Source organism: Seriola dumerili, unplaced genomic scaffold (assembly GCF_002260705.1).
Source record: "Seriola dumerili isolate Sdu_G_001 unplaced genomic scaffold, Sdu_1.0 BDQW01000301.1, whole genome shotgun sequence".
NCBI classification, from domain to species: Eukaryota; Metazoa; Chordata; class Actinopteri; order Carangiformes; family Carangidae; genus Seriola; species Seriola dumerili.
In genome coordinates this window covers 266,075-292,199 of record NW_019174556.1, presented here as the reverse complement: position 1 = coordinate 292,199, position 26,125 = coordinate 266,075, and the positions used below count along the sequence as shown (strand labels likewise).

The 26,125-nt window shown below is 40.4% G+C and overlaps 1 protein-coding gene across 1 annotated transcript in view; it reads right to left on the bottom strand.

Moving 5' to 3' along the window:
* Positions 1-25,852, bottom strand: part of LOC111231472 (ankyrin-2-like) — a 55,173-nt gene extending 29,321 nt beyond the window's left edge. The window contains 33 exon segments of the mRNA XM_022758574.1: positions 601-829; positions 973-1,069; positions 1,323-1,530; positions 1,636-1,847; positions 2,178-2,332; positions 2,895-2,993; positions 3,106-3,330; positions 5,317-5,420; positions 5,584-5,655; positions 5,791-5,957; positions 6,832-6,904; positions 7,042-7,140; positions 7,237-7,335; positions 7,454-7,552; positions 8,057-8,155; positions 8,410-8,607; positions 8,911-9,009; positions 9,191-9,289; positions 9,405-9,602; positions 9,797-9,895; positions 10,053-10,151; positions 10,278-10,376; positions 10,813-11,010; positions 11,167-11,265; positions 11,477-11,575; positions 12,008-12,106; positions 13,358-13,381; positions 13,723-13,908; positions 14,010-14,108; positions 14,221-14,319; positions 15,082-15,180; positions 21,481-21,582; positions 25,727-25,852. Coding sequence (XP_022614295.1) covers positions 601-829; positions 973-1,069; positions 1,323-1,530; positions 1,636-1,847; positions 2,178-2,332; positions 2,895-2,993; positions 3,106-3,330; positions 5,317-5,420; positions 5,584-5,655; positions 5,791-5,957; positions 6,832-6,904; positions 7,042-7,140; positions 7,237-7,335; positions 7,454-7,552; positions 8,057-8,155; positions 8,410-8,607; positions 8,911-9,009; positions 9,191-9,289; positions 9,405-9,602; positions 9,797-9,895; positions 10,053-10,151; positions 10,278-10,376; positions 10,813-11,010; positions 11,167-11,265; positions 11,477-11,575; positions 12,008-12,106; positions 13,358-13,381; positions 13,723-13,908; positions 14,010-14,108; positions 14,221-14,319; positions 15,082-15,180; positions 21,481-21,582; positions 25,727-25,852 — 4,158 coding nt within the window.
* Between the last annotated feature and the right edge of the window lie 273 nt (positions 25,853-26,125).

Sequence of the window (26,125 nt, the reverse complement as noted above, 5' to 3'; positions counted from 1 at the left end):
GCCCCCATGATCCTGTTTAACACCTGCTGCTAAACCTGCTAAAATTTACTATCATTAATAATGATAATTATTAATGTTATTAGCTGTCATTACTATTTTATCAGTAGGAGCACTACAGTTGCCATTACATTACTATTGCTGTTACTGCCGCTACTATCACTATTAGTAATATTGTTATCATTGCACATTCTTGTTCTTTTCCTCTCTTGCTCTCTATCTCGCTCTCCCTCTCTCTCTCTCTCTCTCTCCATCTCTCCAACCCAACCAGTCGAGGCAGATGGCCGCCCACCCTGAGACCGGTTCTGCTCAAGGTTTCTGCCTCTTAAGAGTATGTTTTTTTCTTGCCACTGTTGCCTAGTGCTTGCTCTTGGTAGGAATTGTTGGGTCTCTGTAAATAATATTATAAAGAGAAGGTCTAGACCTGCTCTATTTGGAAAGTGCCTTGAGATAACTTATGTTGTGAATACAAATAAAAATTGACTTGACTTGATATCTCTGCACTGTGGCTACAGGCTAATTCAGTATTACTCCCCTCACTTCTCTCCTCACCCCTTTTATATGATCAAGTATCCCCCCCACCATCATCCCATCACACTGCACCTCAACATCCCGGCTGCGGGCAACTTCAGTGAAGTTCTCCTGCTGCTCCAGGGTTTTGTCCATCTTGTCATCTGTCATGCAGAAACACCGGAGGCGGGCCTCAATAGGATCCAGTGTCTTGGCAAAAATTACAAACTTGGCCATGTATGGAACACAGATGATCTCTCTGTACAGCTGAGAGCCAAAGCTAACAGACTCCTGGATCTGTCTGCAGTCTATCAGCCAGAACCTAGGAATATGAGCAAGGCATTTAGTCAGTAAGAGTTTTATATCACAGTATGCTAGGTAGTCATGATATGATGTTTAATCACCTAAAAGAAAGAAAACAAGGATTTTGCAAAGTCCACATTTAAAAATGTAGGGAGGATTTACCTTGCTGACACATTTGTGGTGAAGGAAACACATTGGTTAACAAAGGTGAGAGGTGTGGAGCCGGTGATGTCTTCCCACTGGGCAGGAGTGGTTCCACCTGAAACACAGAAACATGAGCCTACCTGTCACAGGAATTCACTAACTGGTTTGTATTTATAGAAAGGAAAAATTATGACAGGATTCATCTGTGCTTTCCAGGGACGATGAAAAAAGACAGGCATATGACATTACATTAGATGACATTACAGAGGATATTTTTTGACTATCTGTTATCAAACAGCTAGATGTTAGACTCTGACGCATTTATTTTTATATTCTTTGCTTATATGATGGTTAATTATTCCCCATACCTGTAATACTGCAAAGCAAACGCAAAGTGGGGGTCTCCCCACTGTATACTGCACTTGGCCCATCACTGTTGGAGCTCTTGGGAATAGGGATTGTCATGGTGATTGGTTTGTGGAACTTCCTCCTTCTTGGCTCCAATGTGACAATTGGGCTGAATGTGGCTTTATTACCAAGAATCTTTCTCACCACCTCCAAATCAATGGGCTGAGCCTAAAACAATGTACAAAAACCATATTAATGTCACAGCTTTATCAATTCCTTCAACATTTAACATTCCACTGATACGTGTCCGGCCGCAGAGTGCACTGTATGTACCTGTAGCCCAACTCTGATTTTCTTGGTGAGGGCTCCTTCAGGGAAAACAGCTTGGACCTGGGGCACAAGGGTGCTGCTAAGAACCCCACCCTCTGGTCCAATCAAATGACTGTCTTGCTTTATCCGTGACACCACTGCAAAATACTGTGGGAAGTCTCGGGTGATGATGCGGCATATTCTTTTCTTCTCAAGCTCCTCTGGAGAATCAAGTTCTGTGAAGATGAGAAACACTCAGTATAAGTATCCTATGAGTGGCTCATTGTGTGAGGTGTGGAGAATGAGAGTTTAAAATGGAACAATATTTCAGTCCTCTACTTTTTTGTGCTTCCCATTGTTAACACAGTATTAATCTATAAGGAAACTCTGTTCTAACTCATTTCTCTCTGGCCTGTGTTGTGCCTTAATGTGATCATATTTAGGCTTCAAGTTTCTGTGCTGTAGTGTTTTCATGTATTGTCTGAATCAAAAATGTTGTGATGTGACATTTGAACCCCCTATCAACAATTGTTGTTTGGCATCACAGTCCAGTTAAGATCCCTTACTTTCATCCATGCCATTAAGTATCTGGTTCAGTTCTTCTTCGGTGAAGTCACAGTGGTGTTCCCTCCAGCTCTCCCCTGTCTCACTCCTTAAGATCACCAACTCTCTCTCTGTGCCCCGCAGTGCTGCAAAATGGGGGATCTCCACAATCACAGGCCTAAAAGGGGTGATAGGCTAAAGTCAAACATAAATTGGACTCAAAAGAATGTGGTAACAGTTTGGCAGAGCTTGGACTTTAACAGAGTCAATATAATGTTTGGGTTGATTTTTGCATGATCTTATTAAAAAAAAAGAAGAAAAAAAAGAAAAAAGACACAAAACAGAAAGATCAGGATGATGTCATGCTTGGCAAAAACAAACATTAATTGAAAAAGTAAATAGAACAATGTTTAAACATAGAGAGAAACTTCCATTCCACATCAGCAACAACATCTAACTAGAAACAAGTCTGGGGATTGGCACTGGAGACTGGAGGAAAGCATGGAGATAACTCATAAAAATAAGGAAAAGGGTAAGGTGGTTTCAGACTAAAGCTTGTAATTTAGAAGTACCAAGAAATAAAGGAAGTGACAAAATAAAAACAAAAAAGAGTCACTCATAACAGCCTATCATGGAAAACTCAAAAAATTATAGTTTTAGGTAGACGCAGTGGAAAAAATATGGGGGAGCAAGTGACCAGGATTCCAGATTGATAGGGCGTCCCCCACCCATGGTCCTACCCGAGGAACTTGGTTCCTGGAGGACCCAGCTGCAGGATGCGACTGACCAGGCTCTCGCCCTCATTCAGAGGGGGCGGAGCTGTGGGAAGGTGGAGCTTACTGATCCGTACGCAGCACAGAGGGGGAGTGAAGAAGAAATTATGAACACACCACACAACTGTGTAAACACAACCACACAAGCAAAAACACACACACTCAAACACACACTTACCCCAGGAACTGTGCTCCAGTGGGTCCTACTTCTATGATGCGACCAGCCAGCCCCTCACCCTCCACCATTGGGGGCATAGAGGCCAGACGGTGTCTCTTCACCAGCCTGCATGTCACCCGCGTAGGTGCAGAACACTTCCTTGGTGGTACAATGATTCGCAGGCCATTGTGACGGCAACCGCGCATGGCCCCGCCCCTGGCATCTACCATGAAGCTGACCAGGAAGCTACAGAAAATGGCCCAGCAATGGATAAAGTGGTTGTTAAAGAACCATGCAAACGAAGTCAAACCGAATCACAGAAGGAGCTACTTTTAAGAAATCAGTCAGTAAAACAAAAAGCGGGTCTCAGTAGATAATATTTCATTCCAGCCTGTTGTAATTCATTGTTTTCAATCCTTTCCAGATTCATTCCACTTGAAATTTAACTTGCAAGACAGATGAGGAGGGCACTGAACAAGATTCTTTCTTGAGGATCTTATGTGCCAAGGAGCAAATAAGTATGAATAATGATTCAAATATTATTTGTCATCATACAGGCAAATGCTTAAAGTTATACTTACATTTTCTATATATGAAATGTTAACACATGTTAACTGAAAGATGTCCATAGTCAAACTGAAATCCCAGTATGGGAGCTGATCAGGACACGGAGTAGAGTACTATCAGATCTATTAAAGGAAAAGGTTGGCAATATTCTGTATTCTTCTTATTGTGATCAAACCCCATTAAAAAAAACACCAGAATTTAAACTGAATTGATCCAACAAGTATAATCTGTGTAGCCAAAGCCTGTATTAGTTTATTGCTCTGTGTTGTAGATCTACACTTAACAAATTAATGAGCTATACTGTTGCACTGGGCGACATCTGACTTCACTGTGCTGAAAAAGAGCATTGCAGTTTATTGAGTCAGTCCCACATATGCCATTCTGGCCCTGTAAATATCCACTAGTGGACAAAACATATTTTAATCCACTGCTGAAACGAGTCTTTTTTTTTTTTTTTCTTAAAAAGGAGCTTTATATTTGATACCAGTTTTTAAACATTATTGTCTTCATGAGGAACATATAGGCTTGGAGCATGGAGGAGGTTGGAAAGTATTTACAGAAGTAATACCACGTTATGGATTTAGAATTTTTTATGGGATTTGTTGGCAATAAGAAAAATATTGAATCCCGGCCTTATTCTTTAAGGGCCATCAAATTCGGACCCAGCTGTCATAAAAGCCCAACTGTGTTATGTTAAAAGACTATAACCTATTCTCAGCATACAGTGCTGTTATATTAGATAGAATAATATAAATAGTATCCCAGTTCTATGTATCAGCAGATCCTCAAGATTTAAGGAGTCAGATCTGCATCAAGGATAAAAACCTTGGATGGAACATCTCTAGTTAACAAAACCTGAATCAGGGAAAAATGTAAAGTCATGCATTATGAAATCATGCAGACAGATAGGATGTTGAATGAATGGGTCATTTAGTAGTGGATGAGAAAGAAAGTAAAGGCACAGAGAAGAGAAGACAAAGAGAGTAGCCAAAATAAAGAGTATCACCTGCTGTTGTCATTGTCTAGGCACGGAGAGGAACGGCTAGAAGCAAAATACAACAACACACACACACACACACACACGGACAATCACAACACAGCCAAGACAAGAGGGTGCACAAAAAGGCAACAAGAGAATAAACAAAAACAGAATAAAGAATGAGTAAAAGTGAGGAAAAACTTGACCATAGACAGAAAAAGACACAGAAGCAAAGATAAAAGAAAGAAGGAGAATAGAAAACACAGACGTGAAGGAGTGAAAAATAAGGTAACACTTTATTTGGATAGTCCACTTACAGAGAGTTTACAGAGTATTTGTAACATTTCCCTAAACAATTACAAACAATCAACCATTTACTGGTTAGGGTTATGGTTAGCAAAGTAGATGAATTGTTGAATCTCAACTAATAACTTTTTGAAAAGTTACAAATGCTCTGTAAATTCTCTGTAAGGAGACTATCCAAATAAAGTGTAACCAAAACTAAAAAAAATTGATTCACAGGTGACTCATACACTCCTGATAATGAACAATAGCATGTGAAAGATGGAGTCTTCGTTTCAAGAATAAATTAATATCCTTCGTGTCACTTTTACTCCATGAAGTAGTGTGAACATGTGTGTAATTTTGTGTGTGTTTGTGTGTGAGAGAGAAATGGAGGTCTATACCCAGAGTGTAGCAGACTGGTGGACAACACCACATTATCAAGGTGCTCAGCACCCCAGCTCAGACGGAAGGATTCCTTGTCGTGCTCTCGAGACAGTGCTGACACCTACAAACCAACAAACAACAGTCATTCAGAAAATAAATATATTATATATAAAAAATTCTCTAAACTAAAGATACGTTAAAGAGGGTTATCAGAGGTTAGCTAACTCAACAAAATCACAACCAGACAATATGAGTAGTGCACCGTTAATATGTTTTATCCTCACCTGGTGGCTTGTAAGCATGTCTTCAATGAGAACTCCTTCTCTCTGATGGAAACTTTGGTGAGTGGGAGTGTGCTGCTGCCTGTTGGAAAGCACGGCAGATTTTTCTTTTTTAGTGTCCTTGTATGTATCTATTGATTTGTCTGTTGTGATATGTCATCACCCAGTTCACACGTGTTGTCATTTATGAAGTTAGATGTATGATTAAACTTTTTGTTAAGTGTGTGTAAATGTGTGTGATGTTTGTGACCTGTCCAGGTTGTGGGTCATGTAGCTGAGGCCTTCCAGGTAGTGTCCTGGAAGAGAGTCATCTCCCAGCTCTCTGAGATCCTCTGCTCTCAGATACTCCCCACCATCACCTGTCATAGTGTCCTCACCTGGGAAACAAAGATGTGCAATTTGAGATATAGTATACAAAAAATTTAGGGCTGCATTTATTTAAATGGGACCACAATCCTGCTGCTATTTCTTTCTAGGTCAGATCAATGAACCGTGTGAGGACTTCCTGTCTGGGGACTGTCACCAACTTTGCAACATGCTAGCTGCAATTTGCAAAATTTTCTCCTTGCTCATTTTGACATGTTTCACTCATCAGAACAAACACCGTACTTGTGTAAGTATGGTGTAACATCAAGTGCATTCCTCAATCATCCATAACCATCACTACTGTCATGATCATATCCACATCCCCATCAGTTCATGCAGTTTGTTTCCATCATTGCATTAAAACACAATCAACAAAGCTGTGATTATACCCTATAAACAAAAAGGTGTTAGATCAAGAAGGGTTTGCTTATGTAAAATCAGGCAGATGTAGCTGCACAACAACAACAAAACTCATGGGTTGTCAAGAGGCAGACAACCTGGGGGTTTACAAAGTTGAGTGTAAAAGGCTGGGAAGAAAACTCTCAAAATTAATTGTTTTAGCAAAAACGTAATTAAGACTACCAATGTAATCACACCATTACAAGAACACAAATATGGTCCACACCAAGCTGACAGAGCAGGGCAGACATTTTGCAGTACCTTCCAGCTTCACAGACATCTCAAATAATGGCTCATCCTCCAGCCTTAGAGCTATGAAATACACAACTTTAGCATCAACAACTACACAAAATATCTCACAGTATCTGACTCAAACTTAAAAGTATTTGCACATTTGTTTGCTAGTAAAACAATGAGTGTGATGTGGAGAAATAAAATTGGATATTTTTGATCTGGATCTTGCTTGTTCTGTTCAGAGTAACTCACCCTCTTCATCGGAAACATCAAGGATCTCAGTCATGGTCTCAGGGACGTTGAGCTTGTGTTTCTCTGTGACCGTCTGATGTGTCATCCATTTAAAGTCATGGAAAAATAGAAAGAGAACAGAGACATTTTAACTGGGTTTTGTGGGAAATGTAAGGCAAAACGAAGTGGTCCAAAATCGGCAGGCCTAAAGGTATCACACATGGAGTTTACCGTTGTGGTAGTGACGATCTCCTCGGTGACGACTTTCAGTGTGTCCACCACGGAGATGTAACCCAGACGTTTAGCAATCGACAGAGCAGTGTTTCCATTCTAACAGAAAGAAGGGCACAAGGTTTGTGTGATTCCATGTTCACAAAAACTTTTTATGTTCATAAGAGTAAAGTTGATTTTTTTTTTCTTCCTTACCACTGTAGTAGCATTAGGCTTGGCTCCATGTTGCAGCAAAACATTGATTATGTGTGTGTTCCCTTGTTGTGCCGCCTGGTGAAGTGGTGTGTAACCATTCTGTACAACAAAATAAAGAAGATTTTGTGTGGCCAATACAAAAACTAAAATGTATTGTATTTTGTCTTGTCCTTGTGTTTGCAGATGTAACTGAGCAGATTTGACATTTGAAATCTACCTTGGTTTTAGCGTTGACGCTGGCACCTTGCTGCAACAGGAAGTTCACCATCTTGGCATTTCCATAGTGACAAGCCACGATCAGAGGGCTATATCCCAGCTGAAGTGTAGAGAGGATTAGAGGATGATGTAGAGACAAAACAGTTATTTCCAAACTTGTCTGATTTGTTTTACTTGTTTGCTGTGATAATTTAGGAGCGGGTATACCTTTAAAATAAATCATCTTAAAAACAAAGGTAAGTAAGCTTACTTCATACTGTAGATACAAAACCTGCTGAATGATGTCACCGTATAATGTAGAAAGTGCTATGCTTCTCAAAAGCCAGTAGGAGGCAGATATGCTAAATTTGTGTGTGTTAGTCACATTTAAAAAGCAGCTGGCAAACACAGACTACAGCAGTGAATACACAGAGTAAGATTCATCATTCGCCTGAGGAAATTCTTGCTGAATAATTTGTGTAGCACACTACGGTCTTCTAAGAATGCACCACAAAATTAAATAAATTCCTTATCTTCGATGGAGTCTCCACCTCCCCAGTTTTTGACTGCGTATGATTTTTTAAAATTGTGTTTGTGTGTACTGCATGTATGTGTGTGCTTGTACCTTAGTTTGCTGATCCAAGTTGGCGTCATGTTTGGCCAGGACTTCTGCTGCATTGACCCTGTCTTCTTGGGCTGTGAGATGCAGAGCAGTCAATCCACTCTGTAACACACAAAGCGCACAGTTGTCCACCTGTTTATATTATACATGTGAACCTGTAACCAAATCCCTGTAGCTTATTCTGTATGGTTGCTTTGCATTTGGATATATTATAGCAATAATACTGTATGTTTCTTTCCTGGTGAAAATGTGCGAACTGACATTGCTCCTTGCACCGTTAGTAATAGATACAGCATCTGAACTACATCAAAACAAGTGTATGACAGTATTAAATTGTGTCTGTGTTCATGTATGACCTTGGTGGCTGTGTTGACGTGAGCTCCTTTGCCCAGCAGCAGGCTGGCCATCTCAGCATGTCCTTCCTGGGCTGCCAGGTGTAGAGGGCTAACTCCCTGCTTGGTTAGAACGTTGGTCTCTGCTCCGTACTGCAGCAGAGCTGCTGCAATGCTCGTCTGATTCTTTTTGGCTGCAATGTGGAGAGGAGTGTAGCCGTTCTGCACAGGGAGGAAGGTTAGCAGTTAAATACTGTGATAACACCTATCCAAAAAAAACAAAAAAAACAACGGCTTCTCAGCATCACTCTCACTCTCTCATTATGTCACCACTACTTTAATGTAACACTCTCAACAAGAAAATATTATTTTCCCAGGGTTGAATAAGTTGAAGTAGGTTGAAGGAAACCGGTTATCGGGAAGTAAACAGCAGTGCTTGATCACGGAAAAACTGCTGTAGCAGAATGCGTCACATATAAACAACAGTGTGAGAGTGTATGAAGTACTTCTCATGCTTGGTCAAACCTTTGCAGTAGCATGAGGTGATGCCCCTTTATCCAGCAGTAGCAAAGCTACTTCTTGGTTGTCATAATGAGCTGCCACATGTAGAGGAGTTAGGCCATTCTGTAAGAGGAAGCACATGATTACAGGTGTGTACAGTGTGCTTTCATCATTCATCTTCCTGCTTCCAAACTGTTCTGTTCTTCCCTGTAATTCATCTGTTTGAGAGTGCGCAGTGTGTCTCACTGAAATGAATAGCATTATCCTGAAATAATATACAGTATGTGCAGTATCTTCAGCTCACCTTTCCAGCATCATCGGGTAGAGCTTTGCGTTGAAGGAGAAGTTTTGCTACGTCGAGGCTTCCATACTTTGCTGCTACATGTAATGGAGTGAATCCTTTCTGTAGAGGGAAAAAGGGAGACAAAGGTTATTTCAAACCTACATGTCCAAACTGTTTTGGACTGTTTTCTGCTTCTCTCTGTCTCTATATGCATCACATCTTATCCTCTGCTCACCTTGGTGGCCATTGAGTGTGAAGCTCCGGCCTCCAGCAGCACAGCAGCAGTCTCTACCTGGCCCTCCCTGGCTGAAATGTGGAGGGGAGTGTACCCGTTGGTGGTGGCAGCATCTGGGTAGGCCATGTGCTGCAGCAGCAACTGGACTATATCTGTTTTCCCCAATCGGGATGCAATGTGGAGGGGAGTCTGATCCTCCTGTGGATGAAGGATGAAACAATTGTACACGTTTGAGTTACGAGGGAAAACAGGAAAGAAATAAAAAGCGCAAAAGGAGGCAGAGGTTGTGGATTTAGAAAAAAGCTGACATGTAGTAGCTAGTATCCAGTGGATGAAATATGTTCATTTATTATTAACAGGAGGAAACTCTGATGATGCGTTTGCTAACTCACCCTGGCCATGGCATCCACCAACGCTCCATTTCTCAGCAAACAGCGAACCACTTCCATCTGACCTGCTCGTGCCGCCATGTGGAGAGCTGTCTCGCCGCGCTGGTAAGCAAAGACGGAACATTTATGAGCAGCAGCTGCCAGGTGGCCGCACTATGAAAACTGATACTTGAAAAATGCATGCTTACTTATGTGACATATGTATTTCTGACCACTGACTGTTGAGCAAATACAAATAAACTGTCAAATCCCTACTCACAATGTTACGGACATCAGGAGAGGCTCCATTCTGCAGCAGAAGGAGAACAATGCTGAGGTGACCCATGAAGGCAGATACATGGATGGGAGTCAGGCCAGACTAGAATAAGAAAGAAGAAACGGAACAGAGAGGATGAGTATTAAATGCAAAGGGAAACAGAAGCATGTATTGTATGTGTATTGACAGATGCTATTCTGAGACATTCCCACAAAAAAATAATCTCACCTCAGTAATGGCCTGGATGGAGGCGCCATATTTGACCAACAGTTCCATCACCTTCACTCTGTTCTTCTTACAAGCGATGTGGAGGGGCGTGAAGCCATTCTGGTAAAGAGAGTGGGTGAAAAATAAATAGGTATATACTAAATGCCTGTATGATCTACAGCAATGGGAGTACATTTATTTTTCAAACTTTTCAGGAGCACGTTTATGGACTATGTACTACTGACATTCTGGTGAGTAATAAATTAATTTATGTGACTTTTTTCCACTGGTGACAAATTGCCGCCATTTTTCCAGAAGAAAATGGTGCTGTTTTCCTTCTGTATGTTGTCAAGCAGTTCATCTCTTATACTCTTATACTTGTTTGTCTTTTTCCTAACTATCAGAGTTTCTTTCCATGTTAAGTCTCTGTATGGACAGTACTGTTTGTCACTCTTGTCTGCAAATGTTTATATGCTGGTGTATACCTGCGTGTGTGTGAGTCTGTGTGACGCCTATTTTTGTGCTTGTACAGTTGTTACTTCCTCTGAATGCCTACCAGTGCTCTGGCATTGGGATTGGCCTTCTTGTCTAGCAGCAGCTTGGTGACTCTGTAGTGGCCACAGTGTGCTGCGACATGCAGCGCTGTGAGGTAGTCCAGTGTGACATCATCAACAGGCGCCTTGTGCTGCAGCAGGAATTTAACACACTCGATGTGGTCTCCCTGGGCCGACATGTGCAGTGGGGACAGTCCGTTCTGTTTGGATACATGGACAGATGCCAAAGGTCAGAAAAATAATACAAGGAAGAAAGAGGAGGGCAGAGAAGAGAACCAATAAGGAGGAAAACTGAAACTAATAACACATTGAAAATATAATTGTAGGAAAGTGGTGCTGGCACAGCCGTACAATACCTTGGTTCTGGCTAAGATGGGGGCTCCTCTCTCCAGCAGCAGCTCCACTGCAGGATCATGTCCACTCCTGGCTGCACAGTGCAGGGGGGTCAACCCATCCTGGGAGACAATCACACATGCACAGAATCACACAAATACATAAATATACACAAACTATAGATATGAATCCACTTTGTCTGTTTTGACAAAAGAGGTCATTGACAAGCAGTGAGTATACTCTATTAAGCAGTCTCTACAGGGTAGTTCATAGTTACAGAAATTATCACAGTTTAATGAAATCTCATGTCCAGACTTTGAATAAGAGTCTCACCCTGGTTTTAGCATCTATTTGGCCCCCTCGGTCCAACAGTAGGGCCACCATGTTGGTGTTGCCTCTCTTGGAGGCCACATGGAGAGGAGTTATCCCATTCTGACAAAGCAGTCAAAGAAAAGAAAGGAAGGTTTACTGCAATGTACATATTCACATTCACAAAAATATATTTCATGGTTGTGACTAACTGCAAATCTCATTCTAATTCACATTACATATTTTTTTTTATTGTTTCTGTTGAATTAAATGCAATAATAGAAAGTTAGATCACTAACTACCCAACTGCATTTAAAGAAACTAATTTTGTGCACCAGACTCGGGAAGGCTATTTATCTGAAAACATGCAGGAAGAAGTGCAACGTTTCAAAGGCTGCAGAGAAATGCAGTTAGTAAAGGCTTAGATTAGGAAGTTATGAGGAAAGTTATGATGGACAATAGCAAACACACTGTTCAGCAAACACACGTCAGGTTTTAAAAGACAGCGGTTGAGAAAGTGTCTTGATTTGCTAAGAAGTGGAGATGGGGCGCTACCCTGGCTGTGAAGTCCACAGCTGCTCCTCTGTTCAGCAACAGGGTGGAGACATTCACGTTACCATAGTGAGCCGCGATGTGCAGAGGGGTGAACCCACTCTGTTTGAGACAGACAAGGAGAGAGGTTGGAGGAAGAGGGTGAGAAGGAAAGAAGCAGAGGTTGAAGGACACAAAAAAGGAAGAAACACAAGATCGATTGGAACAGCAGGTGAGGAAAAAGGAGGACACTTGCAAAAGAAGAGCAACGTAATACGAAATGAGAAGAAAGAAAGAAAGAAAGAAAGAAAGAAAGAACGAAAGAACGAAAGAACGAAAGAAAGAAAGAAAGAAAGAACGAAAGAAAGAAAGAAAGAAAGAAAGAAAGAACAAAGAACGAAAGAAAGAAAGAAAGAAAGAACGAAAGAAAGAAAATAAGAAAGAAAGAAAGAAAGAAAGAAAGAAAGAAAGTAAGAAAGAAAGACAGACCAGATTTTTCTGCAGATACAGAAAAGAAACCTGACTGCTGAAGCAGTATTATGATGAGGCTGCATGCTGAAAAAAGAAACCAGATACTGTAAGAAGCATAAAAATTAGCATACCCGAAAATAGCACATGCAATACATAATGCATGCAACCCTGTAATTCTGCCATGCTCGCTAGGAAAAACCCACAACAAATGGCGAAAAAAAATTGAAGCACAAAGGTCAAAGGTCAAAATAAGACATTAAAACCCAAAACTCAAATACACAAAGCAACTATGTGTATCTGCTTGGACAGACAAATGGACATTTATATATAAGCAGTATATATAAATATCTACAGTACACAGTTTTAGGTGGGTTCAATCCTTACCTTCCCATTCTGATAGACATGGTGCAATTTAATTAAAAAACAGAGTTAACTTAAAGATCGAGGTGTTTCAGAGAGGAAAAACAATGACATTAACATGCTCAGAAGTACACATGCTGTAGGTTAAACTTAGAAAAAGAGCAATAAATGAGGATGTGAAACTGTCAGAAAGTAAGTACGTATAGAAATATGTAATGCTAATACATTTTAAAGAATCATTTTATAACTTTAAAAATAAAAAAGAGAAAGAAAGTAAAGTAAAACAAATAATCTGCACTTAAATGCAATAATCTAACATACTCTGGGATCTATTAATACAACACAGTGTTTTACTGTCAGCCATGCAGGAGTGTGTATTACAGCGTAGTTAGCTGCATGCATTCATTTCAATGGCACATAATTCTGACATGCAGGATTTTACAACTCTCAATTAAATTAGGGAAAGATCAGGACAAAAGAGCTGAAAGAGATGGTCAGAAGTGAGAAGTAGGAAACAAGTTGATAGGTGATGAGTCTGTATACCTCTGTGGTTCTATTGACCATCATCTGGTTAGAACGCATAGGGAGAGAAAGGGGAAATAGGGAGTTGGGTTGTTAGGGAAAGGGCTTATCACAACATTCATATAAAACACAGGGTAAGTTTACAAGGTCACACAAATAGAAAATAAAATGCAATGACAAGGAAGTGAACAAAAAAGAAAGGCTCTTTCAATGAATATAATCATATTTCTAAATGGACACACACACAATCGATAAAATGAATAAACCTGTCAACATGAAAATTTATCTATTCAGTCAGATGCATTATCTCATACTGTCTGGCACCTCCCTACATGCTTCCCTCCAGTTCTCCTTCCCTCTCCAATTTTGCAATTATACTCACTCACCTTAGACTGGACGTCAGCGTTGTGGTCGTTCTGGAGCAGCAGTGCGGCAGACTTTGTGTCGTCTTTGCGGGCTGCGATGTGCAGGGCCGGTAGTCGAACCTTACCCTTGGTGTCGTGCTCCAACAGCAGGGAGACCACTGAGTTGTGACCCTGCTGGAGAGCGATGGCCAGCGGAGTGAAGCCATCCTGGATGAGCGGAGACGAGGAAGACAAGAAGAAGACTCCGATTAATTTAGAGAAAATGAAAAGAAAATGTTTATAAGTGTATTCATTCCATACAAACCAACCTCTGTTGCAATGCTTTGGTTCCCTTCATTTTCCAGAAGGTATCTCACCACCTCCAAGTGACTCTCCTGGGCTGCCATGTAGAGTGGAGTGAAGCCATTCTGTAGGGACAATTAATATATACACAAACAATTTAAGTGAAGATCAGAATCTTAGTGCTACACACTTTCATACAGTATAACACTGCATATTTTTACTGAAAAAGCTTCTCACCTGTGACTGAGAATTGACATCTGCTCCTCTCTTCACCAGTAGTCGAACTACTTCTCTTTGTCCCGCCAATGAGGCAATGTGGAGGGCAGTGTTTCCTTTCTGCACAGAGTAAAAACATAAAGTATGTTATGTGTCTTTGTGCCTATCCTGTGTGGTTACAGATACCTTAAAAATTCTGACCTGGCTGAAAGAGATAGAGTATAAAAAGATGCGACAGATATAGAAAACTCTGATGTGAACACTGCCTTCCTTGAAAACCCAATTCTGCAAATTGATAACACACAAATGTTTTGCTCTTGCTTCTATTTTTTATTTTAATGATGAGGAGGCTGTTGACTGAAGGATCATATTGATGTCAATCCAAGGACATGGGCAGGAAGGGCGAAAGATTCCTTGCCAGCTGTTTACTGTTGCTAGCTGTTAAACCTGATGCACTGCCCCCCCCCCCCACTGAAAAAAATAAATTACCTATTTATGATGTAATCATGAATCCAACTCTTTCAAAGTTAAAGAGACAAATTTCCCATAATCTCACTGTAAATGTAAAAAGTAATCCATCTAGAAGACTCTTATCACATGACTCCCTCCCTCTGAAACCACCCTCATATCCACCACCACCCTCGTGTATCAGGTTTCAAAGCTGAAGACAGACGCACTGATTTACCCAGTACTTCACAACTGATACCACTATATATTACGTTTCTCTTTTTGTCTATCTGTTACCCAGCTATAACTCTCCCCCTCCCTCCTCTCTTTTTTCCCCGCATATCTTCCCCCTAGTGGGGCTAAAGATAAAACTGTGCCGTGCTCATATCTGGAAGGTTGATACAGCATAACAGAAACACGAATACGTGTGCGCACCTTTGTGGACGAGTCAACAGGTGCCCCTCTCTCCAACAGTTCCTCTACTAAATCTTTGTGTCCCTCCTTAGCTGCCAGATGTAATGCATTCAAACCATTCTGGAAAGAAAACAAACAGAAAACATAGACATAAGATTTCAAGAAAACAAATGTGGTAAAGTGATTATTACATAACTGATATGACATACATTGATCCCCAGACCACACAGTTTGGGCAATACCTGCATTACACATTATAAGAGGCAGAGTATACAGACAACTGCACAATCCATTGAATCTGTTGAAAATACAATATTCCTGCACTAAATGCATACTTAGACTATATGTCTTGATTAAAGTTCATAGTGAGTTATGAGGCAATATTCCAAGCTGTTGTTATTGCATTATATTGTACATGTATTTGTATTATTGCATCCACTCTCTGAACATAAACACAATCTTTCATGTAGTGGAAATATTTGCTCAAACAATATTAGAATCAGGAAAAAAAAGAAGTAAAATGTGAAAATGAACATCACATGGCGATAAAAGGAATTCTAACAGTGGGGCAATTTACAGTTTAAAAAAATATCAATTAAAAAAAGAAGAAGTGCGGTATCTGTCTAAGAAAACATGGCTGATTTTCTCCTCACACGGGTTGGATGTGAGCGTTACAGCAACAGCCTGATCCATCAACCAGAGCTACAGGTCAGCAGCAGCAGCACAGGAGGAGGAAAGGAGCATGTAAATGTTTCACTCTGACATGCAATTACAACATAACTGATATATTTATACAACGCACGCATGAACATGTTTCCTCTGAGACAGACATATATAAACACAAAGAAGAATGATTCACCTCATCCTCCTCTTCTTCCATTCTGCGCTGTGTCTCTCTGAAACCCGCAAACTAGGAGAGTGTTTCAAACCGCGACCTTGTTTTTATCCTCTCTGCTCCTTTTTTTCAAACCAAATGTTAGACTCTCTCTCCTTCTTCTTTCCTTTCTGCACTTTCTGTTCCTTCGTAAATCTGTCTTTGCTCTTTTCTATCTTTTGCCTTCTTAAATGCTGGACCAAGCTGGATTTAGAAGTGATGGAGCACCAGCTATCAGCGCAGGTCCTCTGCCTCCTTCCACCACTGCCCTGGTTGGGAACTCAAGATTCTGAGTCTCTGCCTTCTCCTCCTTCCTTGCAAGCTCTCTGAGATGAGTTAGAGAGGAACTGTGGATCCTGACTTTGGAGGAACTGCTAACACCTCTATCATTGCCCCTTTCTTTCCCTCGTGCACTTACAACACACACACACTCTCACTCTCTCTCTCTCTCTCTCTCTCTCACTCTCTCTCTCTCTCTCTCTCTTTCTCACTCTCTCTTCCTCTCTGACTTGCCAAATGCCAAACAGTCAAAGGGGTATCATGTTTCTGCACAGTCATAGAGGGTATGTGGGACATAAACACACACACACAAACATGGATAGTCATATATAGAAGCTACTGAAAATGTCAACCTTTCAAAAAGAAAAAAAGAGGGCATTCCTCAGAGGCTAAAGTATGTAAGTGAGCGTCCAGGCAAGTGAGTGACTGTGTCCAAGATAGTCCGAGATGACATGACTTTAAAAGGGTAAAAGTGAGAGCCACCATCATTTTCTGTCTATGTACTAGAATAAAATGCTTAGAAAGGCATAGATTTCTTTATGTGCACAAGGTTCCTAATGAGCACTCAGTGGAGAATTTGCAAAACTTTTTTGGCAAGGCATAATTGGCCTCCTATTGATTGATTGATGGCCCTTTGATTTCATGCTAAATTGTTCTTGACCAAATCTGAGTCAGCAAGAAGTCATCTGAAGAACTATTGCAATTTATCTATTCTTATACCTCTACACATCAGCTTTACATCTGCATTGCAGTTACATCACTGACTAGGGCTGCAATAAACAATTATTTTTATTATCAATCACTCTTTTGAATATCATATTTAATCGATTGATTGATCATTTAGTATATTAATTGTCAGAGAATTGTGAAAAATGGCTATCATCATTTCGTGATAACTGACTTTTACAATGAGTCGGTTGTTAATCGGTTAATAGTTTAAGCACTATCATGAACATCATTATCATCATCATCACCACAGTCATTGGGTGATGGGTGTGGTCACACTGAGCTGGAAATGCTCGCCACACTTTGCTACGGACAAATGTTTATCGTGTTTGTCAGGTTGCACCGTCGATGCTTCTGAAGTCATCACGTCAGTAAATCACTCAGTCAGTCAGTGACATTTCCGCTGCAGTGCCAAAACACAAGATGAAACCACTTCCAAATGTGCTAATAGATGCTCTTTGCTGCAGTCTGAACATGCGGAAAGTTGAGTTTCACCTTTACACGTCTGTTCTGAAATGGTGAACTCAACTGACACAGCAACAATTACGCAATCTTATTAGAGTGTTTCAATCACATTTAAACTATTATGTACTCCAAAAGACACAAGTAAAACCCACAACAGACACACACATATACACACACTGTCATGCAAACTGATCTAAATCTCCTTTTCCTCTGAGCTGTAAGTGAAAGCTTCATTTAGCTAATGGACGTTCAGCCCTACAGGCAGTTTGTAGCTCCCCCTGGCAGGAGGGAGACTGTTGAGCTCTGTCCAGTGCAGATAAATAGTCATGCCTCTATGACCGCTGACCTTTGTTATAATCACAGATGGTAATAAAAATGTCAGAAAAGTGTCAAAGAGGATAAATGGCGGAGGGGAAAAAAAAAAAGGAAATAATGTAAATGCAGATTAAAAAGCAATATCACTCACCAAGGATTAACATTTGAGTAGATTAGAGGGGAAGTCCTTTAATTTTGAGGACATGGAAACAAAAAAGCTCACATACAAAAGCACAGACTGGCGACACACACACACACAACATTTTTTCTTCCTCACACACAGATCAGTCTACTGTCTTCCCTCTGCAATTCTAAAGTAAACAGATCTTATATACACAGACAAAAAGATGCTTGTGTGTTCAAAAAGTCACACTGTGAGAACTGGGGGATAAAGCTGTCTGTCTCATTCACAAAATCAGTGAAATAGAGAAGGACAGTTTGACTGTGGACTTGGAAGACAGGGGATATATATCTCTCTCTTTAACTGACTTGGACAGCCTTCTGCCCTTGGCGCCAGACTCTGGCCCTCACCACACTGTTGCTGCTTTCTAGGATCTGACTCTTCAGTTATTAATGAACACACACCCCAGGGCAGCACTCAAAATTGCTGCGTGACGTTCCAGCGTCTCCCTCGTACTTGCAGATGTACAGACTGAGTAAAATTAAGAAGCCACTGATGATGTAAGTCATTCATTTTAAGATGCATTTCATGGATCATGTCTAATAACATCATCATTTATATTGCTGACATACTGCAAAGCACTCTTACAATTGTGAAAATAGAATGTTATTCTCACATGATTTGTGTTATTACCAACAGTGTTAATTTTATCCAAGTGATAACTCTGTGCTGACATAGCTGACTAACTTACACAAATACAATTTGTGGTCAAATACAAACATATAGCTTCCTTATTTTTAAAGTCACTACAAATTAGCCAGACCGCAGATTTTAGATTAATATTATTTCATGTCTGTTGATGCTCTTATCATTAGAGCAATGACTCTACTGACTGCAATACTGACAGCACTGTTACAGATAATGGCTCTGTAATTTGTGTGGAGTGCTTTTCCACTGACGTGATTCTCATGCACTCATTTCCTTGAGAGCAATTTTGCTGCTAATCATGAGCAACGTGATACTTTTGAATGATCATCTGGGCCTTCTCTAATTGTGGTGTTTGTGTAAACTGGTACCTCCTTGAAATATCATTAAGGCATCATATCTGGATACATTTCAATTACCACTGTTTGGATGGCTATACTGTATCACTGTGTGGTGTGTTTGCAACTGACTGGCAGCATCACTGGTAAAAGTACATTAATTCCATGCTAGTAAATGCAATAACGCACATTCACCAGAGAGTTACATTGGTGATGCTTGTTTTAATTTGTCTACACACTAAATATCCGTCCTCTGGAAGAGGCACATTAGCTCTAGCTTTAAACAGCTTATGACAATGGAGTCCCAAACCTATGACCATGAAAACACAGAAGTCTAAACAGCTGGTGATGAATGGTGGTGGCACACAGTATCACTGTCTGTCACAGTCAGCCAAACCACCTATCAAAGTACAGCACATGCCTGAAGGAGGAATAAAATACTGGACTTGTGAAAAATGTGTGTATGTTTGTGTGTGAGCCTGTTCGTGCATTTAAGCATGTGTATGTCTGTAAGAAACACAGGCATACACACAAACTCACACATTGGAACAATTAACACTAACAAGAAAACAAGTTTAGCAATATGTGTCTCTACAAATTAGGACATTTACTTCAATTAACTTAGTTAAAGGGTGAGCAGTGTTTTTGTGTGTGTGTGTGTGTGTGTGTGTGTGTGTGTGTGTGTGTGTGTGTGTGCATGTGATCCAAGCAAGACAGTTGTCTAATACACAGTAAAATGAGCTACAGTTAACAGCTTAAGATTAAAGTCATATGAACAGATTCCTTACAAGATTACATTTACTGTATTACACTATATTGGCATCACTCTCTTAGAAAGAAACACACACACACACACACACACACACACACACACACACACACACAGGGATATATATGAAAATGTCACATTTTTGGTCACCTGACAAGGGCTCAAATGCGATCATCTGACGAATCACAGCAATGGACGGTCAGGCCTCTCTCTTGGTGCACAAAACAAAACCCAAGGTCTCCATGACAACAAAGTACAGCTAGTAGAGCTGTGGGCGAGCAGTTGCCAATTCCTGTCTGCCAGCCAATTACAGCCAAGTGTATAAACAGTCACTATTAAACTGCTGGAGACTCACAAAAGGCCAATAGCAATGACACAGTAGCAAATATGAGGAGCTGACGATAAGCACGCCCGCACACAACATACACACACGCGCACACACACAGACTCATGTAGCCAAGCTCCCCATCTTCCTTTAAGCTACCTTGTGACTGCTGTAAATCACATTGACATAGATGGGCCAAGGGGGTGTGAGCAGAGCTGTAGGGGAAATTTTTGGCACACTCCCAACTCCCTCCTCCTCAGTGGAATCTGGGTGAGGGGGGTATGGGGGGTGAGAACAGCTGTTAGAGAGACCCTTCAAGTGCAGCTGAGATTGGAGGGCAGAATGGGTGTTGGAGGAGAGGGAGAGGAGGGGTTATGATGTTGTGAGGGGGAGGTGGCAGGTTAAGCTATGTGCTGACCAAGCTCAGTTGTGTGACGCTACCATGACACAGCAGAGTGAAGGTTAGCTTCAGCAGGTAAGACAGACAGACCAGTTTACAGCTTTGAACCACTGTGCTGCTAGTGACAGTAGCATGTTTTGTATTTTGCTTCTATGTGCCTAAAAGCATCATTTATTAGTAAATTTAATAAAAGGAAAACAGAGGTTTTAATATTCAAAACAAAGTCAAAACTGTTAGCTTAAAAACAAGCTTACGTCAAATAAGACTAAAATTAGATAGTTTGTTTTTGCAAACTGTTTTTCTTTGACTAAAAACACCATCATTTTGAGGACAAGACCTAGACTTCAACTGATGACAACACAATTAGTAAAACTAATACTGTGTGTCCTTAAGTCATAGACTTAAGACTTAAGCCTAAATCCCTCCATGACTTTGTGACCCTACGTTGTCCTCTAAGGCATTTTATCGCTGAGCCTTTAGGTATTTGCATGTTGCAAGTAACTGACAATTTACTACAAATATGTTCACGTTAGTCAAAATGAGTCAACATTTCTACTTTACATTCGTCTGCTTTAATACTTCTCACAGCATACTCCCACAAAACTGCACAGAAAGCGACAGCTGTTTCATTAATGTTTTCTTCAACTGAGCTGCACAGTAACACAACCTGATTGTCATCTGCACAACAAAACATTAGCACATGCTTGCCTCTCTCAAACAGTGACACATTACTGATGATTCAGAAGTAACGTGTCACTTTTTAATCTGTTGACATGCTCCACCCATTTTAACACACTAAATCTTGCAAATAACTTTGACCAAAAAAATAATCTCATTAACTATATAATCACTGTCTAATAATGAAGGCAAAGTGCTCTATGATGTCTAGAGGTAGCTACGGTAGTGTAGGTTGTATGAATGAAGAAAAAGGTAAAATAGCTGAACAGTAAATAAAAAAAAAACAAAATTAACAAAAACAACAACAACAACAAAAAAAAAAGGAAAAAGCAATACACATCATACACAACAGCAGAAATGGAAATGTCATTAAGCACTAGATGCTAGATGTAGCTTCCGCTGTGGCTGGTGAGAAGTTTCCTTACCTGGTTACAGGTGCTAATGTCTACTCCATTTTTCAGGAATTCAAGGACTTTGTCAATGTTTCCCGCCCGTGCAGCTCGAAGGAAACTGGTGTTACTGTCAGACTGGAGGGACGGAGACAGAATGAAGACAAATATTAGAAACAGGAATACAAACACACATTTAGTTTTTAATTTTTCTACTTTTGGTATTTCTGGTAGATGTGGCAGATGTACAGTATAAAGATAACAGTAAGGGTTAGTTCAGAACATATAGAGGTCAAACTGTATTTATTACACAAAAAGTATTATATGTAAAAAGTTTTTACAGACAAGTCTTTAATATGATTATTTAAAAGTGATTTTTTCCCCCTGGTTTGTCATAGTTATATTTACATACATATCATTCATTAAAAAATTCCAGTCATTTTAGAAAGATGGATGTAGTCTGTTACTGTTGTGCATAGTGGAAGTGTATTTGACATGAGGCTTCAGAAAGTGTTTTATGGTTTTATGGAAGTCAGACCTCCTTGTATCAATAATTTGTCTGAGTAGGCTATTCTAAATTTAACCAACAGACATCAAGGCTGCCTAAGCAGCTGCAACACACACATACGGACACACACAGACACACAGACACACAGACACACACAAAGCAATTACATGTTCAGTAGCTCCTTATGTTTTGCTGCATTTATGTGTATGTACCCACTGAATTTAAAGTTTCACACTGAACTTTTCAAAATGTTGACCTAGTTCCCTTTAAAGGATGTAAAAAGGATGTAACACATGATCCACGGGGCCTCTTCCTCCTGACCTGGATTCAATATCAGCTATGATTACTCCTCAAGACAACCTGAGCCCTCCTCAAAATTTTACTCACAACGACCAGCAGAAATATCTCGACGGCAAGAATGAGAATTAAGAGCCCAACTGCTCTGGGATTATTGAGGCCAATAGTGAGATGCATGAGTGTTCAAAATAAAATAAAAATATTATCAAAGCTGATGGTAACAGTATGATCAAAGCAAATTTTAAACTTCAATGAAAATTACATCATTACTAAAAATCTTTGTTGGTGCATTTTTTTGATGATCGATGATCAGAGATCAACTTTGTGCCAAATGTGATGTTTCCATACACACATCTGATATTTGCATAGGGGTTTAGTAATATTGAAAATATTATATGAAAACATTACTCCATTGTGCTACAGTATGTGAATGTCACACTCCTTTTGCAGAGTGCCACTGGGTGAACTGATCTGAGACTGTTGACAAGATTTTAACTTCTTTTTAGTGGGGTCAAGACAGGAACATGTCAGCCGGTCACCGCTGGCTGTTAACCTGTAGGGTCAGCAAAATCAAACAAACTCCCTACTGCATGTCTGGGTCGAGGCCACACCCCCGTGCAGGATCAAGGGTCAATCCCCTCACATGAGATGTCACCACACACACACACACACACACACACACGCCAGCAGCAAAGAGATTAACACGTTTTCTTGAAGAGGACACTTAATGCAGCACAGGAAACAAACTACAAAAGTCCTTATAACAGTAGAATCATGTCTCTCCACCTCTTACCAGTAAATCATCAACTTCAGATCCAGGGTCAGCAGCTCCATAGAAGTCAGTTTGTTGGTTTAAATCGCTGTCACTCCCAGTGGTATTCAAAGCTTTATCTGATCCACAGGCCTGACATGCTGCTGCATTGCCCATTGTTACCACCCTAATCTGTTGACAATTTCCCAGCTATATCTTAAAACCTCTCTCACTTTATGACTGTATGGTATTGTATGGTCCACCAAAATCCACTGCTTGTAGTTTCTCACTTCGCATCCTTCGATAAAAGCCTCTCCAGCTCACTTCCTGGCTGCATCAATCAATCTTACAATCCATTAAATCTCTTCATGTCTTCTGTCCAAACATAATTAACGTCACGCCAAATTTCACTTACTTCACTATTACCATCACTCTATCCCTTCTCTGTGCCCTTTTATCCCTTGCCCAGCCAAAAAAACCCTCAGCTTCCCATACCTCTGGATCCGTCTTAGTATGTGAACCGAGTCTAGCTGAGGCCCATGTCTTGCCTACTCTTCCTCTACTTCTCCCCTCTCTCAGTAGGATAACAACTGCAGCCATAAACATTTAACCCTTACTATCTCCCCGCCTTGGCTATTTTTAACCTTCCCAGATCCCGCTATCCCACCAAGTCCCCAACCCCTTGCTGAGTGTGTCCAGGGTGGGGTGCATGACAGCTGGGTTTGAGTCGCACCGGAGACCGTGTGGCCTGCGGTGCTCTCCAGGAACGCCAAGGTTCAAGATGAGCCTGAACACAATACTTAGATCAAATTTCATTGACTTAAAACCTTACGCAGAATCTGTTGTTCACCACTGGAGGAACAGAATGTTATGGCATGTAGACATGGTACGGAAAACAGGTAACATTTTTACCTGCGTGCATAGGGTTTTCTCTGCAGAATATTCTAGATACTGGTTCAAACTCTTGATAGCATGTGCTTCTTCAGATTGTAATCACAAATGTGCATCCAAACAGAATTGCAAACTGACTGACTGTTAAAACAAATATCCAAACACAACTCTGTGCTCCACAGTTAACTGACCAATCTGTGTGCAAGACAGGCACTGATTTTACGTGTGCTTGCATCACGTTTTCTTGGATGTTTGCATTATGTTTTCTCTGTCTCATTCATCTCTCTGCCAAGCACACTGCAGCAACAGAGATTGGATTGATTGAAAACCAGCTGTAATCTGTGTTTCTGTACAGGATTTGTGTAGATTGACCTGCAGAAGGTCATGTTATGATGGATACTGGATTATACACTGTACTGTGTCCATGTCTCTGCTTACACTGGAGGAAAATCAATATTCTCTTTAGTATCATAGACATCCCATTAGCAGCTACATTTATGAGTACACAAGACCACTGTATTTTTTTAGCCACTATCATGGTCTGTATTATGAGACCAAATATACTCACACACTGTCAGTATGATGAGAGCTGTCCCACACAGGTTTGATTTAAATAGAGTGAGCAGCGTGTGTGGCAGTATCTTTTATTGCAAATTAGGCCACTTGAAGTATTTATAGATCATTTCGTTTCTTAGACTATCTATTTCACTGACAAACATTTTGAGATCATTCATTTTGTAATTAGTTGTAGCTGTTTACATACAAGAACATAAAAATATCTTGGTGTCACTTTCTGATAAGGCACCATTCATAAAAAAAAATTCCTCCTCCAGCATGACACTTGTCTTTTTAGGCAGATATTGAATTCATTAATGAGTCCTCTCCAATGGACTGTTTCACCACTCAGAGCTGCAGCACATCTGGACCAATATCCATTTATAAAAGCTTATTAACACTCACAGCTGCAGACTTGATGGATTACTGTCAAATCCTTTATTAACAATTTATTACAATTTATAGTTTACTGACTAAATAATTACTTTTGTGAGTTTACTGATGACTAGTTGCAAATTGAGAAACCCATTACCCTTTATTAATGGCAAACTAACATCTGTAACTGCATACAAAATAACATTTATAACTACAGACTTCATGGCTTGGAAGGGTGTCCTCCATGAATTGAAGTGCTAGCAAAGTGTCATGCTGGAGGAGGATGTTCAGCCAACCTGGCAACCCAAAGGTTTTTTATTAAGGGCTAAACCATTTATTAACCATTAATAAAGCCATTAATTATAGCTTATAAATCCTTTATTAACAGTGCCTTATCAGACAGTGAGACCAATTTCTGATTTGTTAGCAGGTGTATCCATAGCAACAAAACTTGAATTTAGTCACCTGTTAAACCTCTCGTTAAGATAACTTAATCTAAGGATAGTGACTTCAAATAATTGATGAGCGATAATGCACTGTGTTCTGATGGACTCTACTTTCTTTTTTTATTCTCCACAGACTTTATTACAAATATCACCAGAGGTTTGCTCCATAAAAGGTCCCATACCACCAGCATGTGACCCCCCTCTGAGCTTGAGCCTTGTCCACATCTGTCATCTGTTCCACCAGCATCCACCTCCCTCACACTACATGATAAATCATCTTAGAGCACAGCAGCCGCAGCACCATGCATGGTCAACCACATCCACATCTGTGTAACCCCCCACAAACACACTCTCATACACTTACAGTATACTCTTAAGCCCACAAGAGCATGTGTTGTTGAAATCAAAATGGTATTAAGCACAGTACACAAACTATGAATGGATATGATTTAGTTTTACCTGCCGCCTTCGCTCAGCTCTTTCACGATGCCGTCTCCTCCTCTCCCTGGCTTTCTGTAGAGCTCTGTATTCTGGATGTTGCTCAAGCTCACGAGCTTTCTTTAGATGGGCTGCAGCATGGGCCATGACCTCACTTTTCTACCTCCGTCTTGAAAAATTGTCTTACAAGCTGCTAGAATTTCACTTTGTTAACCTAACAGGAATAAAGTACCTTTACTCTTAGCCATGCAGACGCCAAACAAATTGTGTTTTATTTTATGGATTTTATAAAGTAATTAAACCTCATGCTGCGACAACAATGTGCTAAGTCACAAGAAAAAAAAATTCTGGGAAATTTTCTGATTATGCTCAAATGACTACAAGAAAACGACCTTCAGATTAACGATCATCCAAGCCCCC